The 20,409-nt window shown below is 28.2% G+C and overlaps 4 protein-coding genes and 1 long non-coding RNA gene across 9 annotated transcripts; 2 read left to right on the top strand and 3 right to left on the bottom strand.

The window, feature by feature from the left end:
- The first annotated feature begins 1,296 nt into the window (after positions 1 to 1,296).
- LOC107067552 (beta-1,3-galactosyltransferase 1) lies at positions 1,297 to 5,490 on the top strand. Its single transcript, XM_015323161.2, has 2 exons — positions 1,297 to 2,267; positions 2,390 to 5,490. Exons 1-2 carry the CDS (start codon positions 2,135 to 2,137, stop codon positions 3,490 to 3,492), a joined length of 1,236 nt encoding a protein of 411 aa, XP_015178647.2. The 5' UTR covers positions 1,297 to 2,134; the 3' UTR covers positions 3,493 to 5,490.
- Positions 3,289 to 6,958, bottom strand: LOC107067553 (uncharacterized). Its single transcript, XR_001475882.2, has 2 exons — positions 5,750 to 6,958; positions 3,289 to 3,392 (listed from the first exon to the last, which is right to left on the bottom strand). It is a non-coding gene; the product is annotated as an uncharacterized LOC107067553 (long non-coding RNA).
- An 826-nt stretch (positions 6,959 to 7,784) lies between these two features.
- Wbp2 (WW domain binding protein 2) lies at positions 7,785 to 11,534 on the top strand. Of its 2 annotated transcripts, XM_015323162.2 has the most exons (6): positions 7,785 to 7,943; positions 8,365 to 8,699; positions 8,820 to 8,972; positions 9,085 to 9,273; positions 10,827 to 10,912; positions 11,003 to 11,534. In XM_015323162.2, the coding sequence occupies exons 1-6, from the start codon at positions 7,888 to 7,890 to the stop codon at positions 11,048 to 11,050; spliced, it is 867 nt and encodes a 288-aa protein (XP_015178648.1). In that variant the 5' UTR covers positions 7,785 to 7,887; the 3' UTR covers positions 11,051 to 11,534. The 2 variants fall into 2 exon arrangements, with proteins under 2 accessions (XP_015178648.1, XP_089035836.1); XM_089179710.1 differs by lacking the exons at positions 10,827 to 10,912; positions 11,003 to 11,534 and having other exon boundaries at positions 9,085 to 9,774.
- LOC107067556 (uncharacterized) lies at positions 11,289 to 14,314 on the bottom strand. The gene is made up of 3 exons (XM_015323163.2): positions 14,075 to 14,314; positions 12,858 to 13,673; positions 11,289 to 12,681 (listed from the first exon to the last, which is right to left on the bottom strand). The coding sequence occupies exons 2-3, from the start codon at positions 13,611 to 13,613 to the stop codon at positions 12,466 to 12,468; spliced, it is 972 nt and encodes a 323-aa protein (XP_015178649.1). The 5' UTR covers positions 13,614 to 13,673; positions 14,075 to 14,314; the 3' UTR covers positions 11,289 to 12,465.
- Positions 14,315 to 16,286: 1,972 nt separating this feature from the next.
- LOC107067561 (ubiquitin domain-containing protein UBFD1) lies at positions 16,287 to 20,290 on the bottom strand. Of its 4 annotated transcripts, none has more exons than XR_016178986.1 (6): positions 20,048 to 20,290; positions 19,096 to 19,518; positions 18,817 to 19,007; positions 18,547 to 18,735; positions 18,258 to 18,466; positions 16,287 to 16,424 (listed from the first exon to the last, which is right to left on the bottom strand). XR_016178986.1 is itself a non-coding variant. In XM_015323167.2 (5 exons), the coding sequence occupies exons 1-5, from the start codon at positions 20,058 to 20,060 to the stop codon at positions 18,356 to 18,358; spliced, it is 927 nt and encodes a 308-aa protein (XP_015178653.1). In that variant the 5' UTR covers positions 20,061 to 20,290; the 3' UTR covers positions 17,249 to 18,355. The 4 variants fall into 4 exon arrangements, 1 of the variants encoding a protein (XP_015178653.1); XR_001475886.2 differs by lacking the exon at positions 16,287 to 16,424 and adding an exon at positions 17,249 to 17,970; XR_001475887.2 differs by lacking the exon at positions 16,287 to 16,424 and adding an exon at positions 17,249 to 17,733.
- Between the last annotated feature and the right edge of the window lie 119 nt (positions 20,291 to 20,409).

The following is a 20,409-nucleotide window of genomic DNA, read 5'->3' as shown; positions in this document are numbered from 1 at the left end:
TAACTAAATTCTTACTTAAACTAATATTTATATCTTTATAAAAATATCTAAAGATAATGTTTGCTGAACTATCAATCAATGGTACAGCGTCTGTGAATGGTTATCGAGCAAATGGCGCCGCATTCGTTTCCAATGCTCATTCAAAGAGCCTTCACGCATCAATGATCATGTATGCACCTATGTACGTCTATTCGTATCCTGTATTGCAAATATATATATATACATATATTCTCTTTATAAAGAAAAACATTGATGAATCTATCTATCTAAAAATATCGACTAATTAATGATAATATAAAGGATTAATCAATCTTTCATTATTTCATTATCATCGTTGTTGACATTTAAATTACTTATACATAAGCTACAAATATTGGATTTTTTATTTGACAAAAAGTAATGTAAAGAAAAGAAAGAAGTGACAATAATTATTAATGCAAATGTGAAAGATATTCGGTCATGATATTTATAGAAGACTATTCGCGTATAATTCTCTGAGTGAGATTGATCGTGAAAACTCGGCCGAGTACAAATGATAAAAGTAGGTATATATATTCCATTTTTAGTTTAGTAGAACATACATGTTATACGCTTTCTAATCGAGAAAATAAACTTAGATTGATAACTAAATTAATAGAAGAGAAGGTTTATCGAATTTCTAATTAATTTATTTCTCTATTCTTCTTTTTGCTTTTTTAATGAATAACTATCGGAAATTCGATTCCATCGCGATAAAAAATTTCAACCTACGCGAGGGAAGAAACATTTATAAGATATATATACATACCTTCTATTATAACAATAATCAATTCTTTCTTACAAATACCAATAATTCAAGAATAAATTAAATCGATAAATAATCTCTTTGCCAAAAAAAGAAACTTGACGATATAAAAACTACGATATTAATCTAAAAGAATTCGAAAAAATTTGATTTATAATAAGCACCATGTGTATCGACGAATCTCGCGCCATAACCGTTGGAAACCGTTAACGGTAACCATGAACACCCTTGTCGTGAATGTACGGGCTTCGTCCTGTCTGCCGCTAGGCGTCGCAGTTTCTAATAAAAATCACGCGTTCCTCGAAAGCAGTGGTATACACATATATATATATATATATATAGAAACGCGTTACAATACCTGAATATATATATATATATACATATACATATATAAGTTGTATAGAAAATCTAACTGTGTTGCGCCCTATAGCGGGTATTATACATGTAAAATAAGTAGTAGGGTCCCCGCTCGTCAGCCTTGCTGATGAGATGATTTATCGAGCGGGAAACCAGGTCTTAAACGTTTAGGTAGCAACAAACTGACCAAACTTTTTAATATTGAATATACAGCCTTTAAAAGTAACAACATCTCTCTGTACGATATATAACAGGAAAGAGTGACAGGAAGTGGGGAGAAAAGAGAGGAGAAGACAGAAGAGAAGGAAGGAAGAGGAAGGATCGACGCAAAATCGCTTCGAGTAACGTGGTCGACGTCGATGCGTGTACTATATATCGATGGGTGGCGAATGGGTTGCCCGTTGGGTGCTAGGCAGCAGCAGCAAGCTCGATCAAAGAAGAAGAGTGAAGAACACCTCGGTGATCGTCGAATAACGTGCCTGAAATTAAACAAAAAAAAGGAATCTCGGTAAAAGATGGTGGTGAACGTTTATCATTTTTGTTCATTATTTTAATAAGATTCAAGTTTAGCTTCGAAGGAGTTCCACAGGACAACGTTAACACAACAATCACAACGTCGATAACCGGAGAGGTGAAAGGATAATACTGAAGCAAGTAAAAGGGAAAGAAAGAGAGTGAGAGACAGAAACAGAGGGAGAGAAAGAGAAAGAGAGGAAAAGAGATAGATAGAAGAATCTCAAGAGAGTTTTCTTTACTCACAGTATGGAATTTATACCTGCACGCTCGCTTCTACTTTGAAAGGATTACTATAGTGGTTATTAGTAGTTATCAGTAACCAGACGAGAATATCACGACAACTTACTAACGATTCTAACGAAACGTGACAATCACGACGATATATAATCAACGACGTATGCAAGTACGTCGTGTCATTTGATAGAACGGAATTAGACAATCGTACGAGGCCCCCTCTTGTAAAATAAGCGACTCGTTATGTACCAATTTTTGCATCCTCGTAATCGCCCTTTACAAAGCCTCATTCTTGGCTTGATAGTTCTAACTTTTTATGCTTACTATCGTACCACCTTCTATGACATTCACCAGTTTGGTTCAGCTAGAAATTTCAGTGAGTATTATTCTTTTTTGATTTTTAATGTTTACCTCTTAGAGAATAATCATTATTCATTGAAAATTATTCCTTTTGAAATCCTTTGTGCAACAATCATCTGATAGATTTATTTATTTCAGGTCACACCATTTATCAGGATGCACTTAGAAATCAATCAAACCATAGCATAGATATCCAATCAGTGCCCAAAAATATGACGTATGAACCTTTAACTTTGAATTCTTATTCTCAACATAATGCAAGCAATCCTGCAACAATTATCACTACACTTTCTACGTCATCTAGTTCTCAAGTTTTGTCTTCCGTAAGCACCTCGCTCAATCTGAAACAAAGCAGTGAAGTACCTTTATTGGAAACAGAAATAGTTGTCAATACACGAAAGAGCATTTCTGTAGTTTCTAATGATTATGCACGTGCCATATATGAAGCTGGACATACCGTACCTATACCAGAAAGATGTCCAGATTTTGGCAAAGAAATGGACTTGGTTATTATTATAATGTCAGCACCTACGCATGTGGAAGCAAGAACTGCAATCAGACAAACCTGGGGACATTTTGGACAAAGAAGAGACATCAGTATACTCTTTATGTTAGGTGCTACTTTAGATTCTAAAGTTGAAAAAGTACTTGAAAAAGAAGAAAGGATATATGGTGATATAATACGTGGAAAGTTTTTAGATTCTTATTCAAATCTAACTCTTAAAACAATCTCAATTTTGGAATGGGTAGACAGTTATTGTTCCAAGGTGAAATTTGTTCTGAAAACAGATGACGATATGTTTATCAATGTTCCACGTTTGTTAGCATTTATAAATAAGCATGCAAAAGACAGAAGTGTTATATTTGGCAGATTAGCCAGAAAATGGAAACCGATTAGAAATAAGAAGAGCAAATATTATGTATCACAAACACAATTCAAGCAGTCCGTATTTCCAGACTTTACTACTGGTCCAGCTTATCTATTATCTAGTGACATAGTGAGAAAATTATATGACGCAGCCTTGGACCAAACATACCTTAAACTCGAAGATGTTTTCATGACTGGAATCGTTGCGCATAAACTAGGAATTAAGCGAGTGCAAGCTAATGAGTTCCTCAACAAACGAATAGCATACAGTCTCTGTAACATACAACGGGGAATAAGTATACATATGGTTAAATACAGCGAACAATTCGATCTCTGGAAGAAGTTGCTCGATGGTAAGAGTAAATGTAAGTGATAAGAATAGATAGAAATTGTATACATAATATTAGGAGAATCGAGTGACAAGAGACAGGGTCCTTTGTCACTAAAATTTGACTTGATTCTCTCATTCTATTTTACATTTAATAATTACCACTTTTTGGTGGTCTGCGATATATGTATATTTTATTCTACTTTTACGGCCTCAATGAATAAATACTCTACATAATGTAGCCCATAAGTAATTTAAATTATTCTAAGTATATCAAATAATAAGATTTTATATTTTAAGAATTGGAGTCTATGTTTTGACACATAGTTAGTATTTATTGCGAGATAATATGCCAGCAGGATGATATAGTTTTTTATTGTCATATAATTGGTCTTCTTCTTTTTCCCATTGATATATATTATTATTAATAAGCTTAAAGCTTTTTAATTTTCTATGACGCAACAAAAAAGGAAGAAGTGCATTTCACGTTTAAACGCATTTTATATCGCACAACTCTTACTATATATGTTTTAATATTAAAAAAAAAGGAAAAAAGAATATTAATCAATGAAATCTAAAAATATTCTAATGCCATTTTCTTAACCAGTGATGCTCAGTTTGTTTAACAATAAGTAAGAGTATTTCAAGCAACTACAAGCTATCAGAAAAATGTTCACTTGAGCACTGCTGCCATAAAACCAATAATTTTCCTACAATATATTTATACATATATTTTACTCATATAAATATATATTACAGTAAGGAGATCGTATTATATTTGGACTGGTCGTATATAAACTTCTTATTTAATAATTTACACAATCATATATATATATATATATATATATGTGTGTGTGTGTGTGTGTGTGTGTATACATTTATAATATGCATATATTTTTTTTCTCTGAATTATTATCTAGTCATTGTCTAGATAATATCTCTACATACATGTAAAAGTAAACTTCCACGTTATTTATTTATTTTTATTTTTTTTTTTATTTTACTTTAAAAAAAATTCTCAATATCTACCTGCTCACGAATAATACGTAGTAGACATTTATTTAATTAAACTGTGTTATGTTTTCCAAGTGCCATATATATAAAAGGATAAAATAAAATGGTATTGTGTCGTATACGAAAAAAACTATTTTCCTAATGTTGAAAAAACAAGAATTTTGTTTTGAAATTCTTTGGGTTTGTGACCTTAAAATATGACTGTGTTTTCTCGTTTCTTCCGTCTCTCTCTGTGTGTCCTTTCGTTTTATTATTATTATTACTAATTGTTATCACGAGAATAATATTATATATTTAAATAAACATAAATCATTTTGTAAACAAAGAAAAATGATTACGAGATAATGTGATTCCAGTATTAGAAAAAAAAAAAAGAAAATAAAATATAAAAAAAACGTTTAGGCCAAGGTTTCGTCGAGTAATGCAAATGAGAGCCGCTTGAGAGATCTGATAGTGGCCTTGACACAATTTTCATTCGCATCGAATTGAGATTTTATGATGGCACGTAATTATTATCAATTAGGTGCTCACGTTATTTCATTCTCCTCGACGTTGCATTTATCGCTGATGTGCGTAACAAAAGGGTATAAACGATCCTAAACGATCGCATCTGATAAACGATTAGAATGTAGAAAGAAACTAACTTCCACGTGCAAAAAAAAAAAAAAAAGAAAAAAAGAAATAAAATGAAAAAAAAAAAATAAAATCCTACGAATACAAATCATGTATTAAATATACATAGTAAGTAATTTACGTGATACAAACTTTTTAAACGAGACAAAACCAATAAAAAGATATAAAACTAAAGAAAGAGAGAAAATTACAAAAAAAAAAATAAAGAATCGATGTTTTTTACTCGTATCTATAATAATTAACAATAAACTAAAGTTTTACGTAATCATAAAAAATATTTTGTAAAAAGAAACAACTTCGAACCCTATTTTGTAAGTGAATTCTATAATGAAAATAAGATCGCAACGCGTGTAAAAAATACAAAAGCACGTAAATTTCGAGTAAAAGAAAAAACAATTTGAAAGAAAAAACAAAAAAAAAAACATACATTGTATATATATCCTATATGTACACATATATATAATATATATATATATATAATATATACATATATATAATATATACATATATATAATATATACATATATATAATATATACATATATATATATATATATATATATGTATATTATTACCCTCGAAATATTTCAAGTAAATATCTTCGACCGGTTTGAAGAATATCAGATATGAAGGCAAACGAAAAAGAGAAAACTTACTTAAGATTGCACCAGACATATTGGAATTGCACTGAAATGTTCCGATAAAAAGAAAATCTACTAGCGTAGTACTGGTACTTATGTATTGTAGATGTGAAATTGGCGGTTTGTATTGTATGCATGCGTGTGTGTGTGTGCATCTGGTAACATCACGTGACTTGTCTCTCGCGACGTTACTCAAGAAAGAGAAAGAGAGAAATAAAGGAAAGAAAACGCGCAAAATTGAAATTGATCTTTTTACATTCCTATTAACATTAAATTATTCTAAAAACAGAAACACACATTCCATATTTTAATATTTATATATAATAATGACGATGTAATATTATTCATTTAAATTTAAATGATCTTAATTTGATTTACTACTTGTCTTCCATTTTTTCTTTTTTTAACGTACTAATAGATACTTTTAAATTTATCTATCATTTAAAAAAAAAGATATTTGAATATTAATATTTGTATATACGCTTCTGAAAATATTTATTTGAAAATAATTACGTTTAAAGTTAAACGGAAGCAAAAGAAAAATTGAGATCATAGTAATTAGGTGTAGAAATAAAAAAAATAAATGATTCATATTAGATCGTGACATTTCAAAAAAGGATCACGCAATAATATGCGGTATATATTGAACACCTTTCTAGAACTAGTCTCTAAAGATTGTGATTTCTTGTTCTTTTTTTCCAAGTGTATCATTACGATCCAGTAAATTCTCGTTACGAAACGAACGAACGAACGAACGAACGAACGAACGAACGAACGAACGAACGAACGAACGAGTGAATTCACTGAGGGTGAAACTCTTTTACGCAAACGACCGTAATTAAATGCAAATACTGCGTGTACTCGTCGAAATTAGTGTTTGCACCGATGTCGGTTCGGTCGTTCATCCTTCCTTGGCTGCCAATGCAACCAGTAACAAAGAGTTGCGAGACAACCGTCGACGACGATTACTTTTGTCGATAATAAGGAAGGAGGTCAAGCGTGAAATCACGAATAAATTGAATGAATCAAAAGCATTTCTTAATTTTGAAATTCTTCCCTTCCTTCTTTCTCTTTCTTTTCCTATTTCACATTATTTTTAGTACTGTGTCTCTCTTTCTTTTTATTTCACTTAACCTTAAGTAATTCAAATTAAATCAACCATTTGACGTAATAATTGGGTAATAAAGTAATTATAATACTTATTCGATAAGGAATATTTTTAACCGATACCTACATCACGTCCTTCATATATAATATTACTTGATTATGGTTCTGCATTGTAGTTGAAAATGATATAACTGTGGAAAAGATTATCCAATTTCCAATATAATAATACTTGATTGTTCCATTGAATTTTTCAAGTTATATACTTGAGAATGAATTTTAACGGATATACGCTTTATTAAAGCTAAGTCAAAATAAAATCTAATTATATCATGAAAATAAAAGAATTACGATAATTAACTTAAATTCATGAAAATAATTATATTTTTAATAGGAATGAAATAAAATTATTATCTTTATTACCGTTTCATTTCTAATTGCAACTTATTGTGCAATATTTTGTTATATTTTGATTTATAATAACGTCACGTAGAACAGTTGGTATGATTTCTTTCTATATTACCGACTATTTTTACATAATTTTAATTTTTGCCAACTTCAGCGCTATGATCTGCACTATCGATAATGCAGCTCATAAAATAGAAAATAAATTAATGAAAAGAATCCAAATTAAATGATATAATAAAAATTCCTATATTTAATAATATATATATTTATATTATTTTAAAATTTTATCTCCTAATCGATTTGTGCAGTAATAAATTTGCGCGCGAAAGGAATTCAAATAAAATTAGTAATTAGTGATGGTAAAAAGTTAAACATTTCCATTGCGCATATGTAAATATATCTTAATGATATTTTAATGAATTTAGCCAACGGTGTGATTTAATTACTTTATAATTTGTATATTTATTTTGTATTTAAAATAAAATATAAATAACGTTTCAAATCGAGTAGTCGAAGTGTCACAATAGAGATTGTATGCGCTTGCGCAGTTTCTTATCCTTATCACTTATGAATCAGCTGATGACAAGAGTAGACGTTGCGAATTAGAAAAAATTACTTTTGTGTTATAATTTCAAGTAAATATGTCGTTAAATACAGCGCACGCTAATGGAGGCGTACTTATTCACGCTGGAGAAGTGTAAGTATAATAAAATAATTAAATAAATAATATCATAAATGTGCTATGCGTGTGTAGATGTAATGCACTCGTTCGATTGCATCGACTACTAACATTTCTGTAACATCGTAATAACGCATTTTAACCATAAATCAATTTTTCTACAAACTAATAGTCTAGTTCTCATTACAATCAATGATATAATTTAATTATATTAAACATTTTTAATAAAATTTAGGAAATTAACCTACATTGGATATTTTTTCTTACAATTAATCATATGTCACAAAGTCAATATATGTCTTGTGTGACGTGTCTAGAATTTCTTTAATTTTTTTTTTTTTTTGTATACTTAACTTTATGTTACAATATATAATCGATATTACTGAGTTCTTTTTTAACATAAATACTTGTAACTTATTGTTATTTTATATTCTTTTAGTATTTTGTTATATTGCGACAATGTTTCCATGGAATTTCATGGTCAAGAACAGTCCGCATTTATTGGTACAAAACGTGGAAGATTATACTTGACAACCCATAGAATGATTTTCAATGCCAAAAATACAAATGATGAAATGAAATCATTTAGTTTTCCATTTATTACATTGAGCGAAGTTGAATTAGAGCAGCCTATGTTTAGCGCAAATTGTATCAAAGGAAAATGTCGAGCTCAGCCTAATGGAAATTGGATAGGGGAATGCAAATTTAAATTATATTTCAAGAGCGGAGGTGCCATTGAATTTGGCCAGACCATGTTAAGAGCAGCAGAATTGGGTATGATCAATGTCATAATATTATGCAACTTTATAAATCCCTACATATTAATCTCTTGCCATAAAGATTGCTAACGTTATTGCATGATAATTGCATGGATTTGTTTTGTGCTCTTAATAGCACAACGTAATGGGCCCGATCATGATGCACCACCACCATATACACCACCAACAACAGGATGGTATGCAGCACCTCCAGTAGCTTATTTAGCTCCAGGAACTAGAAATTATGGATGGATGCCACCAGGCAATGTATTTCCTGATGCTCCGCCAGGTGAACTTTCAATATAGACAATTTTCTTTATAGCATTATGTATTATTAAACTTTTAAGAAAAAGATATAGTATACATAACTACACGTTTATTTGGTATCTTTATATTTACAGCAAATAGTGTCTTTATGACCGAGATGCCACCTCCCTATCCCGGTATAAATTCTCCTTATCAGGGTTACGCAAGTGGAACACCACAAAACCCGCAAGGTGCATGGGGTGGTGTCAATCAACAATCGAATTGGGTACCAACGCAACCAAATGGAGCACCAGGAATGGCCAATCCAAATTACCCTCTTGGAGGTGTGTATCCAAATTTTAATGAGTATCAACAATGTCCACCGTATACACAAAACCCACCATACACACAAAGTCCACCATACACACAAAGTCCACCATATTACACTCAAAGTCCTCCATATACACAAGTTCCGCAATATCCACATAATCCACAGTATACACAAAATCCGCTATATACACAATGCCCACCATACACACCATATCCAGGTGGTAATAATTATTATTCAAAATAATTGTTTGTCTCATTTAATTAGATTTTAATCATGGATTATTATTAAAAATTCCAATTGATATGCTTTTTGAAAAAGTTTGAGTCTTAAAGTATATTTTTATGCAGCAAATTATTAAAGTATTATATTGTTACCCATTTAAATGTTATATATATATATAAATACGTATATACGTTCTTATATTTACTTTTTACAACAATTAACACTAGAACTATCATACAATTTTTACCATACATCTGATAATTTAATTCAACAAAAAAAAATAAATATTTCATTTATTATTTATTTTATGTGATTTTACAGCAATGAATAATAATAACTTATTTTTAACAATTCTCTAATAATTGTGATTTTGAGTATGTAACAAAAATTAGCTTTAAAATCCATCATTTTGATGGATTTAGTAGTTCTAGTGTTAAAGTATATCGTCTTTAAGAAATGTTAAAATATTTGCATCAATATATATATATATATTGATGCAAATATTAATATATTTATATATTATATAATATATAATATATATATTAATAAATATGTATATATTATATAATATATAATATATATATTAATAAATATGTATATATTATATAATATATAATATATATATTAATAAATATATATATATATATATATATATATATATATATATATATATTTATTAATTATTGTAATGTAGCAGTTAACAATATATTGTTTCTAAGAAGTTATGACTCTCTGAAACTAGTTATATAATTGATATAACGTGGTATTAAAGATTAATAAAAAATTATACGCTGTTTTTATTTAATACCTTTCAATTACAAATTTAAATTAATTAAAATATTTTCAAAATATTATTTTTCTGTAACACCTGTTGACTCACGTCAAGTTTGAAAGTTTTTGCTAACATTATGCAATAGCGTTGCATAAATAGTCTTTGAGTGGCACATTGTGAGATTGACTTTCACTGAGCTTAGTTATTATCTCACTAGTATCATAGATATTTTCTAAATGAATTAACAAATGTAATAACTACATTTTTATTCTTTAATATTCTACTTTCTTTAGTGAGATATTACAGAGAGATCCAAAATAATTTAATAAAATATATAATATAATTATTCTAGTGAAATATTTGTAAAAAAAAAAAAAGAAAGGAGTGTAAATAGCTTAGCAGTGTTTTATTTTGTGATTAAATAATATTACTGAATAAATAGAAAAATGTCTGATCAAAAAAAGTTTGGCATGTTTCATATCTATTGTATGTATTACATTTTTTTATTTAATATATATTTTTTTCCGTATATAAAGTATAATAAAAATACATTAAACTACACCATGTTGTAGATACCAAAGCTGCGGAGGCTACTCAGAGCGCATACTATGATCCCAATAGACCTCAATGCGCTTATGTTCCACCACCTGCATATTATGTAAGTAACTTTTATAGTTTAATGTATTTTGAATTTTGTTTTTTTACAAATTAGTGTGTTTATATTATATTAATACTTTATTAAATTCAGGAAAGCCCTCCAAGCTTTCAACAAGCAACGGGAAAAAAGGATCAGTGAGAAATTCTATCGCCTGGATAAAAGAATTAATGACCGGAAATGACTCTTTAAATAAAGCAGTATTACTGCATTTTTCTTGTAGCACTGTATATGTTACATTTGCATCTTATATATATATATAAAAAAACAACAGAAAAAATAAGCTGTATGCATTCCACTAAAAATAATCTGCATATTACTTCTTTGCACGTATGGCTCTGGCATTGTAAAGCATTTTTATCATAATTATTAATCTGAATTTGCAAATTTATATAAGAAGAAAAAAAGAGATAGAGAGAGGGCTCGTTGCAAAAATGACAAAAATTTTTGAATGTAATAATAATACATATAGTATTTAACTATGGTGTATAAAATGTTCTACAAATATTTACTATTATTTGTTATAGGTAAAATATATATGTGAATTGCTACACAATATACACAATTTTATTGTTGTATTTTATTAGACCCAATTTATATGATAAATAAAGCTTGATATACTCAACTTATCAAAAGTTTATTGCTATACATTTATAATATTTTTTCTTATACAATATTTTACATTTAATTTCATAAATATATTATATATAAAGAGTAATATTTAACAAATATCAGGTTTGACATTTTGTATTAATATTAGTATTTTATATAATTAAAGAGAATATTTAATATAAACATATAATTAACAATTGAATGTATTGAGAAATTTTATAAATATTTAAAAATATATATTTTTTATTGTGGTATATTTCTATCATAAAAAAGTTGTTATATTAAAACAAGAATTATTTTTTTTATTATATATATACATATGTGTTTGTATATGTAAATTATTTTATTTATATATTTTTATATTTTTAATAATTTTACTTTAATTTTTTGTTTCGATAGACTAGCTTTAACAATGGCAAAAAATTATAAACATTTGGATAAATACATCTTGAAATAGAACATTATTAGTAAAAATAATATTTTTTATTTATCTATATAAATAAAAATAATATTTATTTAAACTAATAAAAAATTATGACACTTTTTTTTTTTTAAATGTCATATATATATCTTTATATATATGTATATATATTTATATGTGTCTATAAAAATATAATACTTTTAATAAAATACTGATCATTAACAATAATCAAATTTAATTTTAGTAAAATATTAATCTCTATCAGTGATTTTAATTGGCACATTCTAGTTTTATATACGTAAATAATATTCATTTGTATAGAGTTGCATATATATTGTACATAAAACTATATATATATATAATATGATTCTAATAGACTTAAAACATTTTAAAAGATCTTTGAAACAATGTAAAATATCTGGCAAGTAATAATTAATTTACAAGGTACTTATTATTTTGTACTAAAAGATCATTAGAGCTAGAAAATAAGAGGAAGATTATACCGATATCAAATCATCTTTGTCTATCCATATTCAGAGGATATAGTTAAACTAAATTTTCCATTTTCTGTGTACGTACTGTGATACCATATTCTTGTATCCAAAAGAATAATATCTCCAGTGTCAACAGAGAAATTAAATGGTTTACAAACATGATTGCATTCAGGAGTCGGTGCAAGAATCCATTTTTTACTACCTATGAGTTGTCCTTGCCACATCAGTCGAGATATATAATCAAGCTAATAAAAAACAAAAGAATATATAAAATTGTGTGTTAAATACTTTATATAAAACAGATGTTATATTTATTATTGTAAATATTGAAAGAGAGACATTGAATCTCTTTTTAATATTAAATACACATGTATTCAATATTTTGTGTTACTAAGGTTCATTGTCATATTTTAACACATACATGCATATTAGCTCCCTGTTTATAGCCCATAAATATATAATTTGTCTGTGGTACTTCTGCATCATCTGGGAAAAACTCCGGCACGTTATAAAATTGTCTCATGACATCTAAAACTTCTGGATGACAATTTTTCCAACCGACATACCATGGCTCTTCACCTTCCTCATTCATCGCTCTTTCTTTGCTCATTGCAAAGACTTCACGCAAGTTATTGAAGTCGCTGTTAAAATGTAAAAATTGACTTTCCTCTTCTATTGATTCATATGCACCTTCGATATGCTCGTATAAATTTTGAAAAAATTCAAAACTAAAGATATTCGATGCTGGCCAATGGCTGGTAGCATTTTTTATTATTATAGGTTTGGATGAATAAGCATAAGATTCAAATTCCTTTTTAGTCACATTTGACAATATTATTGGCATATTGATGTTACGACAATAATCACAATTTGATATCGGTCTTGTAAATTCCCATATCAAATAATTGTTTGGCACGATACAACGAGTTTCATACAAATTTTTTTTTATAACATCAATGTACAAATACGTGAAAAATAAACCATAAATAACGGATATTAATATAACAACAAATGCTTTTCTGAAATAATACGCATTATCATTATTATTTATTTTTATATTATCCGTCATGCCGATGGTCATTTTTAGGTCGTTAATTGTTACTCCATATTTTAATAAATCTTCGGTTAATACAAGAAACGTTTCTTCTATAAGTTCTAAACGTTTGTTAATTTCCATAATTTTATCTATAATTTTTGAAGTAGAAATCTTAATATGTCATAATATTATATTTTTAATCTGAAATTGATAATTATTATATTTTATTAATAAATATATAATATTTTAATCCTGAAAAATTTTCTATTAATTTTGATTTAAAAAAAAAAAAAAAAGAAATGTTTAATATAATAAAATTATCTATTGAAGTATTTTAATGTGTATCTCAAATTTGATTAAACGTTTTAAATGTTTTTAAATTAATCATATGATTTAATTTATCTAATTGATCAACAGTTGAATTTTAAACCTAACCCAAACTTATAAAAGAACATTACAAATATGTCAGAATTCATTGTTTCTATAAATTATTTTTTTGAAACGTTGAGTATGTAATGATATTAATATCAATTATAAAAAGAACAATTATTATAAAGAAAAGGGGAATATATTGAAATATAATATTTAATTTAAAAACTCACTTTCATGTCTTTATCATGCAGTATCATATCTAACCTTGAACTACTTGTGACTGTCACTTATTCATAACAATGATAACATTGGAGACTTATAGAATACAAAATAGTAAAAGGTTTTCTTTCTATTCTCCACAAACGCATAACATCTGCTTTTAACATTTTAAGCTACTAAACAGCGTTGCAGCCCACAAGCATATCAATGCAATACCTTAATAAGTCATTTCCTGTAATCCATGTGGTTAACAGATGTAGACCAACTAACATAAGAGAGTTTTGCCTCAACAAAATACAGCATTTAGAAAGAAAGAGAGAGGGAGAGAGGGAGAGAAGGAGAGAGAGAGAGAGAGAGAGAAAGAAAGAGAGAAAGAGAATATATATTTTCCTTTTAAATGAAATATTTTCAAACATTTATAAGCATGATAAAATTAAAATTAACAAGCAAACATATTAACAATAGAAATTATAAACAAAGATTTGTTAAAGTTTTTAAAACTTCTCATTTTATTTTATCAAATCACACAACATAATTTACAAGTTATATTTTTAAATGATCCTCCAATACACAGACTTTAACCGTTTGATGAGGCGGCGAAGCGCGATCGCGCTTCTCTTGTTTAGCCAAGAATGCGGAGACGCGTGACCACGCCGCTGTTCGTTAGTATACTTTTCGTATTAATTGAGAACAGTTGTATTTATATTTATTGCATTTATTATTAATTTCGTTTAATTGTATTTTTTAATTATATAAAAATTAAAATAAGACACAGTGATAAAATTTAGTAGAGCCGTGGATAATGGTACGGTAGAAAAAATGAGCCAATGTTATAAGATAGATAAATTTCAATTTTAATTTTTTTAATCATCATTACAGCTATAGGACATTTGCCAATTTTTACAAAAACAATTTTTTATTTACCAAAATAAATTATATCAAAACAATTGGATCACCTTTTCTATTGTATCACCATCTACGGCACTACTATATTTTACCACTGTGTTTTATTTATTTATTTGTGGTAAAAAACTTTTTATTATTTTAGAGAAATTAAAAATTGTTTTCATTTTTTTAACTGAAATTTTAACTGAAACTGATAATTACCAAAAGCACTATGCCAAATTCTGATTCATCTGAAAGTGACTATGATATGAGCAGTAATGATGAAGAGTGTAGTAATGACTTTGAAACTGATAGTGGAAGTGACATCATCATTCCTTCTAAGAGATTACGAATATATAATATTAGTGATAGCAGTGATGATGAGGAAGTAACTGAAAGTGCCTCCAATGGCGATAATATCGATGAATTTTTACCCGTGAACACAATATTTTCGAATGAATCGAATAGTTTTTTTGAAGTACCTGGTCCAAAACATGCCCCTGCTTCTGATGCGAAACCAATTGAATATTTCAATAATTTTTTTTTCAAATTCGCTCTTCACTACAATGGTAACGGAAACGAATCGCTATGCTGAGCAGTTTTTGAATTCCGGAAGAAGATTGAAACGACGTTCACGCGCAAGGTCTTGGGTACCAGTAACTGTTACAGAAATGAGAGCATTTGTTGCAGTTCTATTAGAAATGGGCATTACAAGACGACCTTCAATATACTCCTATTGGAGTAAAGATTCGAGAAACATCCCGTGGTTTAGAAAAATGTTTAGTAGAGATAGGTTTCAACTGATTTTGAACTTTTTCCATTTAGTAGACAATAAGAATTTAGCACCACCAGGACATTCAGATTACGATCCGTGCGGTAAATTCAACTTTTTAGCAGATTACGCCAATAAAATTTTTCTAGAAAAATATACACCACACCGCCAGTTGAGTATAGACGAATCATTAGTTGGTACTCATTGTCACTCTAATATAAAGCAGTATCTTCCTAACAAAAAACACCATAAATGGGGAATCAAGTTCTGGATGATTTGCGATTCTGTTTCACATTATTGTTTGGGATTTTCTTGTTATCAAGGTGCAAAATCAAGCGATGATAAAAATGAAATAAAAAAGAATGGTCTCGGATATGTAGTGGTTGAGAAATTGTTAAAACTAGGAAATTACTTGAATAAAGGATACCATTTATTCACAGATAATTTTTTCACAAGCATACACCTTGCAAAAGCATTGTTAGAGAAAAACACATATCTAACTGGCACCATTCGGAGAAATAGAAAATACATTCCAAATGAGGCAAAATTTGCACAGGTTGGTCAGCCAAAATATTTCAAAAATGACAAAATACTTATGTGCTCTTTTCGAGATAAACAAACTAAAAAAAATCCCGTCATATTGATATCCACAAATTGCACAACAGGAAATATAACCGTTACAAAGAAAAAAGGTAATATTCAATCTGTAAAAGAAAAACCAATTATTATTCACAATTATAATAGGTTTATGAATGGAGTTGATGAATCCGACAAAATGTTATATACATATCTCGATGAGAGACGAACTCTCAAATACTGGAAAACAGTTGTTTTCAATATTTTTGTCAGAATGGTGCTAAACTCTTACATTATATACTCAGAGAATTGTCTGGGAAAAAAATTAACACGAATGCAATTTACTTCAAGCATAATTCATGATATAGAGAAGGAGTGGTTAGCAAGCAAAAATGAAACTGCAAGTCCAATAAGTAAAAAGTTTGCTTTAGAAAAATTGCCAGGACGAAACTTGCGACAGTGTGAGGTTTGCAGTAAAAAAAATGGAAACGGAATTAAACGATCTAATTTAATTTGCGCTGTTTGTAAAAAAGGAGTTCATGGCGTTTGTGCAGCAAAACACACTTGTAATAAGTGAGAATAAAAAACATTTTTGTTAGTAAAAATTACTTGTTTTATAGTTAATTAAAACCATTTTTATTATTTTTCAAAAAAATAATTACGCATTTCATTCCGCACTTTTAGCATATACATAAAAAAATTCTTTCGCACTCAAACGGTTAATAAATGTGCAATGAATCGACTTTTTTCGATAGATGTTAATAATAAATTTTGATTTTTTTTTTTTAATCGTGTCAGTACTTCCATTTAAATTACACATATTACACGGTATAAAACCTAATTTACAAGAGTTATAATACTAAATAAGCTACATAATATCTTTTATTTGTGCTCGTCGAGATGCAATCCGTATGGATTTCAAGACAGCAAGGATTTGATATATAATTTCATCTTCTTTTTTTTTTTTTTCTTTTTCTTCATCTTTACAATATCATTTTTTTTATCCCTAGGCCAATGTGAAAATAGTTCGAGTATATTTTGTAATTTAAGGTAGAGTGGAATTCGTTGTTATTTTATGTTAGTGTACATTAATATTGAGTTTTTATTATTATCTTGCTTATTATCACAAAGCAGTAAGTTTTCATTTTTATCGCAGAAAGAGAGATAAATAGAGATGCAATATTATATATTAATTATTATCATACGATGCTCTGTGATGTAATAAAATTTATAAATGTGGTTAATGTATAAAGCAAACAAGAAAAACTTGCTTTTTAATTGTAAAATTGTTTCAAATGTGTCTTATAAATTGATTTTGAATAAGTAAACAATTGATTCAAAAAAATATCCACAATTATGTTTAATCAGATGAAATATTTCTCGACGAACTTCAAATGTCAGTAAATGCAACATCATAACTTCTTTCTTCGCTTCTTCCTACAAATGTAATTTTACAAAATGTTCACTTTCATTCTACATTTCAAAAGCCCGTATTTAAATAATCAGAAAAATTTGAAATTTTCCAATTGATTCATTCGTTTAACTACAATTTTTTTCTGTTAAAGCGTCCAGATAAAAACAATGTTCTTTTCGTAATTTTCACATTTTAATTATGACAATTTATAAATTTGACGTAACGCAATCGTAATAATTTCAGTATCACTCCCCCCCTTCCTAGAAAAAGAAACTGCACTTTAAACTGTGTAACATTGTAATAGATTATGAGCTATGGAAGTTCCAATAATCACAGAATATGTCATGTGTCACATTAATTTAAAAGCACTTTTAAAAGTTTATTCTAAGAACCTGAAACATTGGCAGAATGAATAGAGACGCATATCATATAACAGTAATTATTAACTGAAATCTTAATCATCTATATAAGATACTCTTTACTAAAACAAATTATTTTTATTGGGACTCCTTAGTGACATTTCAACGCAAAATAAGTTATTACTTACTGTTAAAAGTGTGTGACTAGCACAATCGTATTTGTGTCAATGTTTACACTCGATTACACATTGTTTTTCGAGAAAACAAAATTTCCATTTGCACTTGATCAGAAATAACACCATTTTCCAAGAATAGCATCTTTGATGGCTGATATGTATTGTGCTGGAACCCAGTATATCCAATATCTTGATGCTTCTGTTGTGCCTAATTGTATACCCTATGTTATTTAACAAATTAATAATTAAAGTTTATTATTAAAGAAAAAGAAAAATAATAATATCCAATATTTAAAAATACCATAATGTGATACTCTGGATGATCAGTTATTGGTTCGCTAATGACACCTTTTATTGAGTTCATAGGTAGTTTGTCTGTTCTTTCTTTTGTACCGATCCAAAGTTGATCTTGTTCCAATTTAAATGTAAGCCTAACTTTTCCGCCAGATTTATTCAACATTCCGGAGATAGGAAATTCAGGTAATGGTTCCTACGAGAAGAAACTAAAATGTTTTTATTCGGTTCTGCAAGTTTTTAGTGGATTTGTCTATAGTTTGGAATATTTGATTACCTTACTATCTAAAATACCAGGCATGACATCATCCGGCATACCTTTATCTAGAACTTTACGGTGTACTTTTTGTTGCGATAAAGGTTCCTTACTTGCAGCAGAACTAGCTTCATCAGCGAGGTCTTGCTTTGACGGAATAGATACGGCTAATATGTCATCTAGTTTTGATCCTACTATCATGACTTTGGCACCTTCGCAAATATAAAATTCGATAATCTATTTGAAATTTCATGATATAATCATTTAATATAGGAAAAGTATCAATGTTACAATCTTCACCTTTTGTAACTCCCAAGTTTCTAAGCGTTTGTTCATCTTTGGCTAATCCTTTAAACATAACTTTCTGCATTACATGGGGCACTGAAATAATATTTTGAAGGTGCGTTTTCAATTCAGCCACGGTCCCATCTAATGCAAAATTAACATTTATCTTCTGTTTGTTGTAGATTACTTTAAAGTCTATTTTTTCTTCTGATATATTTTGCGATGTTGTAGCAGCAGCTGCATCTTCGGTATGTTGTTGTTGTTGTTGTTGTTTTTGTTCTTCTTCTTCTTCTTCTTTTTGTACACTAGCATTTTCTTCATCCGTTCTAACTACATTTGTTTTTTCCGATGCATTTTCATCTGACTTGGAATTGGCTACTATTTCTGGGCACACAGTTGGATTACAACATTTGTCATTTTCGTCACTTTTGGTAGTACCTACATAAACAATAAAAAGAAAAACATAGTGAACAATTTGAATGACTCTAAACTTCTTTAATTATTGAAGATAAAAACTATAACGAGAGATTCGATAATTAAAATTTTAATTATATAAAATCGATGAATTTGTTGATGCACGGTAATGAAATCATACAAAAGTCCACCTGTTTCATACGCTCAAACAATAAACGTTAAGGTTATGTTGCATAAAATTGATTTAAACAAAAAATCATATTCTCAATGAAAATATTTTCTAATCAATAATTGTTTAGACGTTAAATAATTTTATAAATACGTACATAATGTACTTATTTAAAATGAAGAATATCATTGTTATAGTAAAATTAACAAAGTTACATATATATGTTGTTATTTCGAATGTTCCCTAATAAATCAATTTTTAAGAAGGAATAAATAAATGTTTAATATACTAAATAATAAAAATAATCATTCGTAAGGACACACGATTATTCTTAATAGTTTTTTCAAAAGATAGGACAATAAATTGGCAGGATTCAATACCTACCGACATACTCCATGATGGACTGTATTCTGCTGACCAATCAAAATGATTTCAGGTCTACCAAAACTTATGTAACAGTTCTTGGGAATGACTTTCACTTTATTCTTAAATAGAGTTTACAAAATGATAAATAACATTAAATTCACTTAACATTTAAACGATTATATACGAATATACGGCTCATGATAATAACAAAAAGAAATTGATGTAAAAAAGTTATTAATTCAATACTGAATTTGATTAACTAACGAAAAAGAAAGGTTCTTTACGTTTAAATACGTAAAAATATAATTCCATTGATAATGCATTTATAATTGAGTTTCTTTTTAATGTTACAATAAATATCGTTCAATATTATTGAATTT

Source organism: Polistes dominula, unplaced genomic scaffold (assembly GCF_049000335.1).
Source record: "Polistes dominula isolate Pdom_NZ unplaced genomic scaffold, Pdom_raw_medaka contig_27, whole genome shotgun sequence".
Classification (NCBI taxonomy): Eukaryota; Metazoa; Arthropoda; class Insecta; order Hymenoptera; family Vespidae; genus Polistes; species Polistes dominula.
Note: the sequence above shows the minus strand (reverse complement) of the source record. Positions and strands in the feature narration are given on the sequence as shown.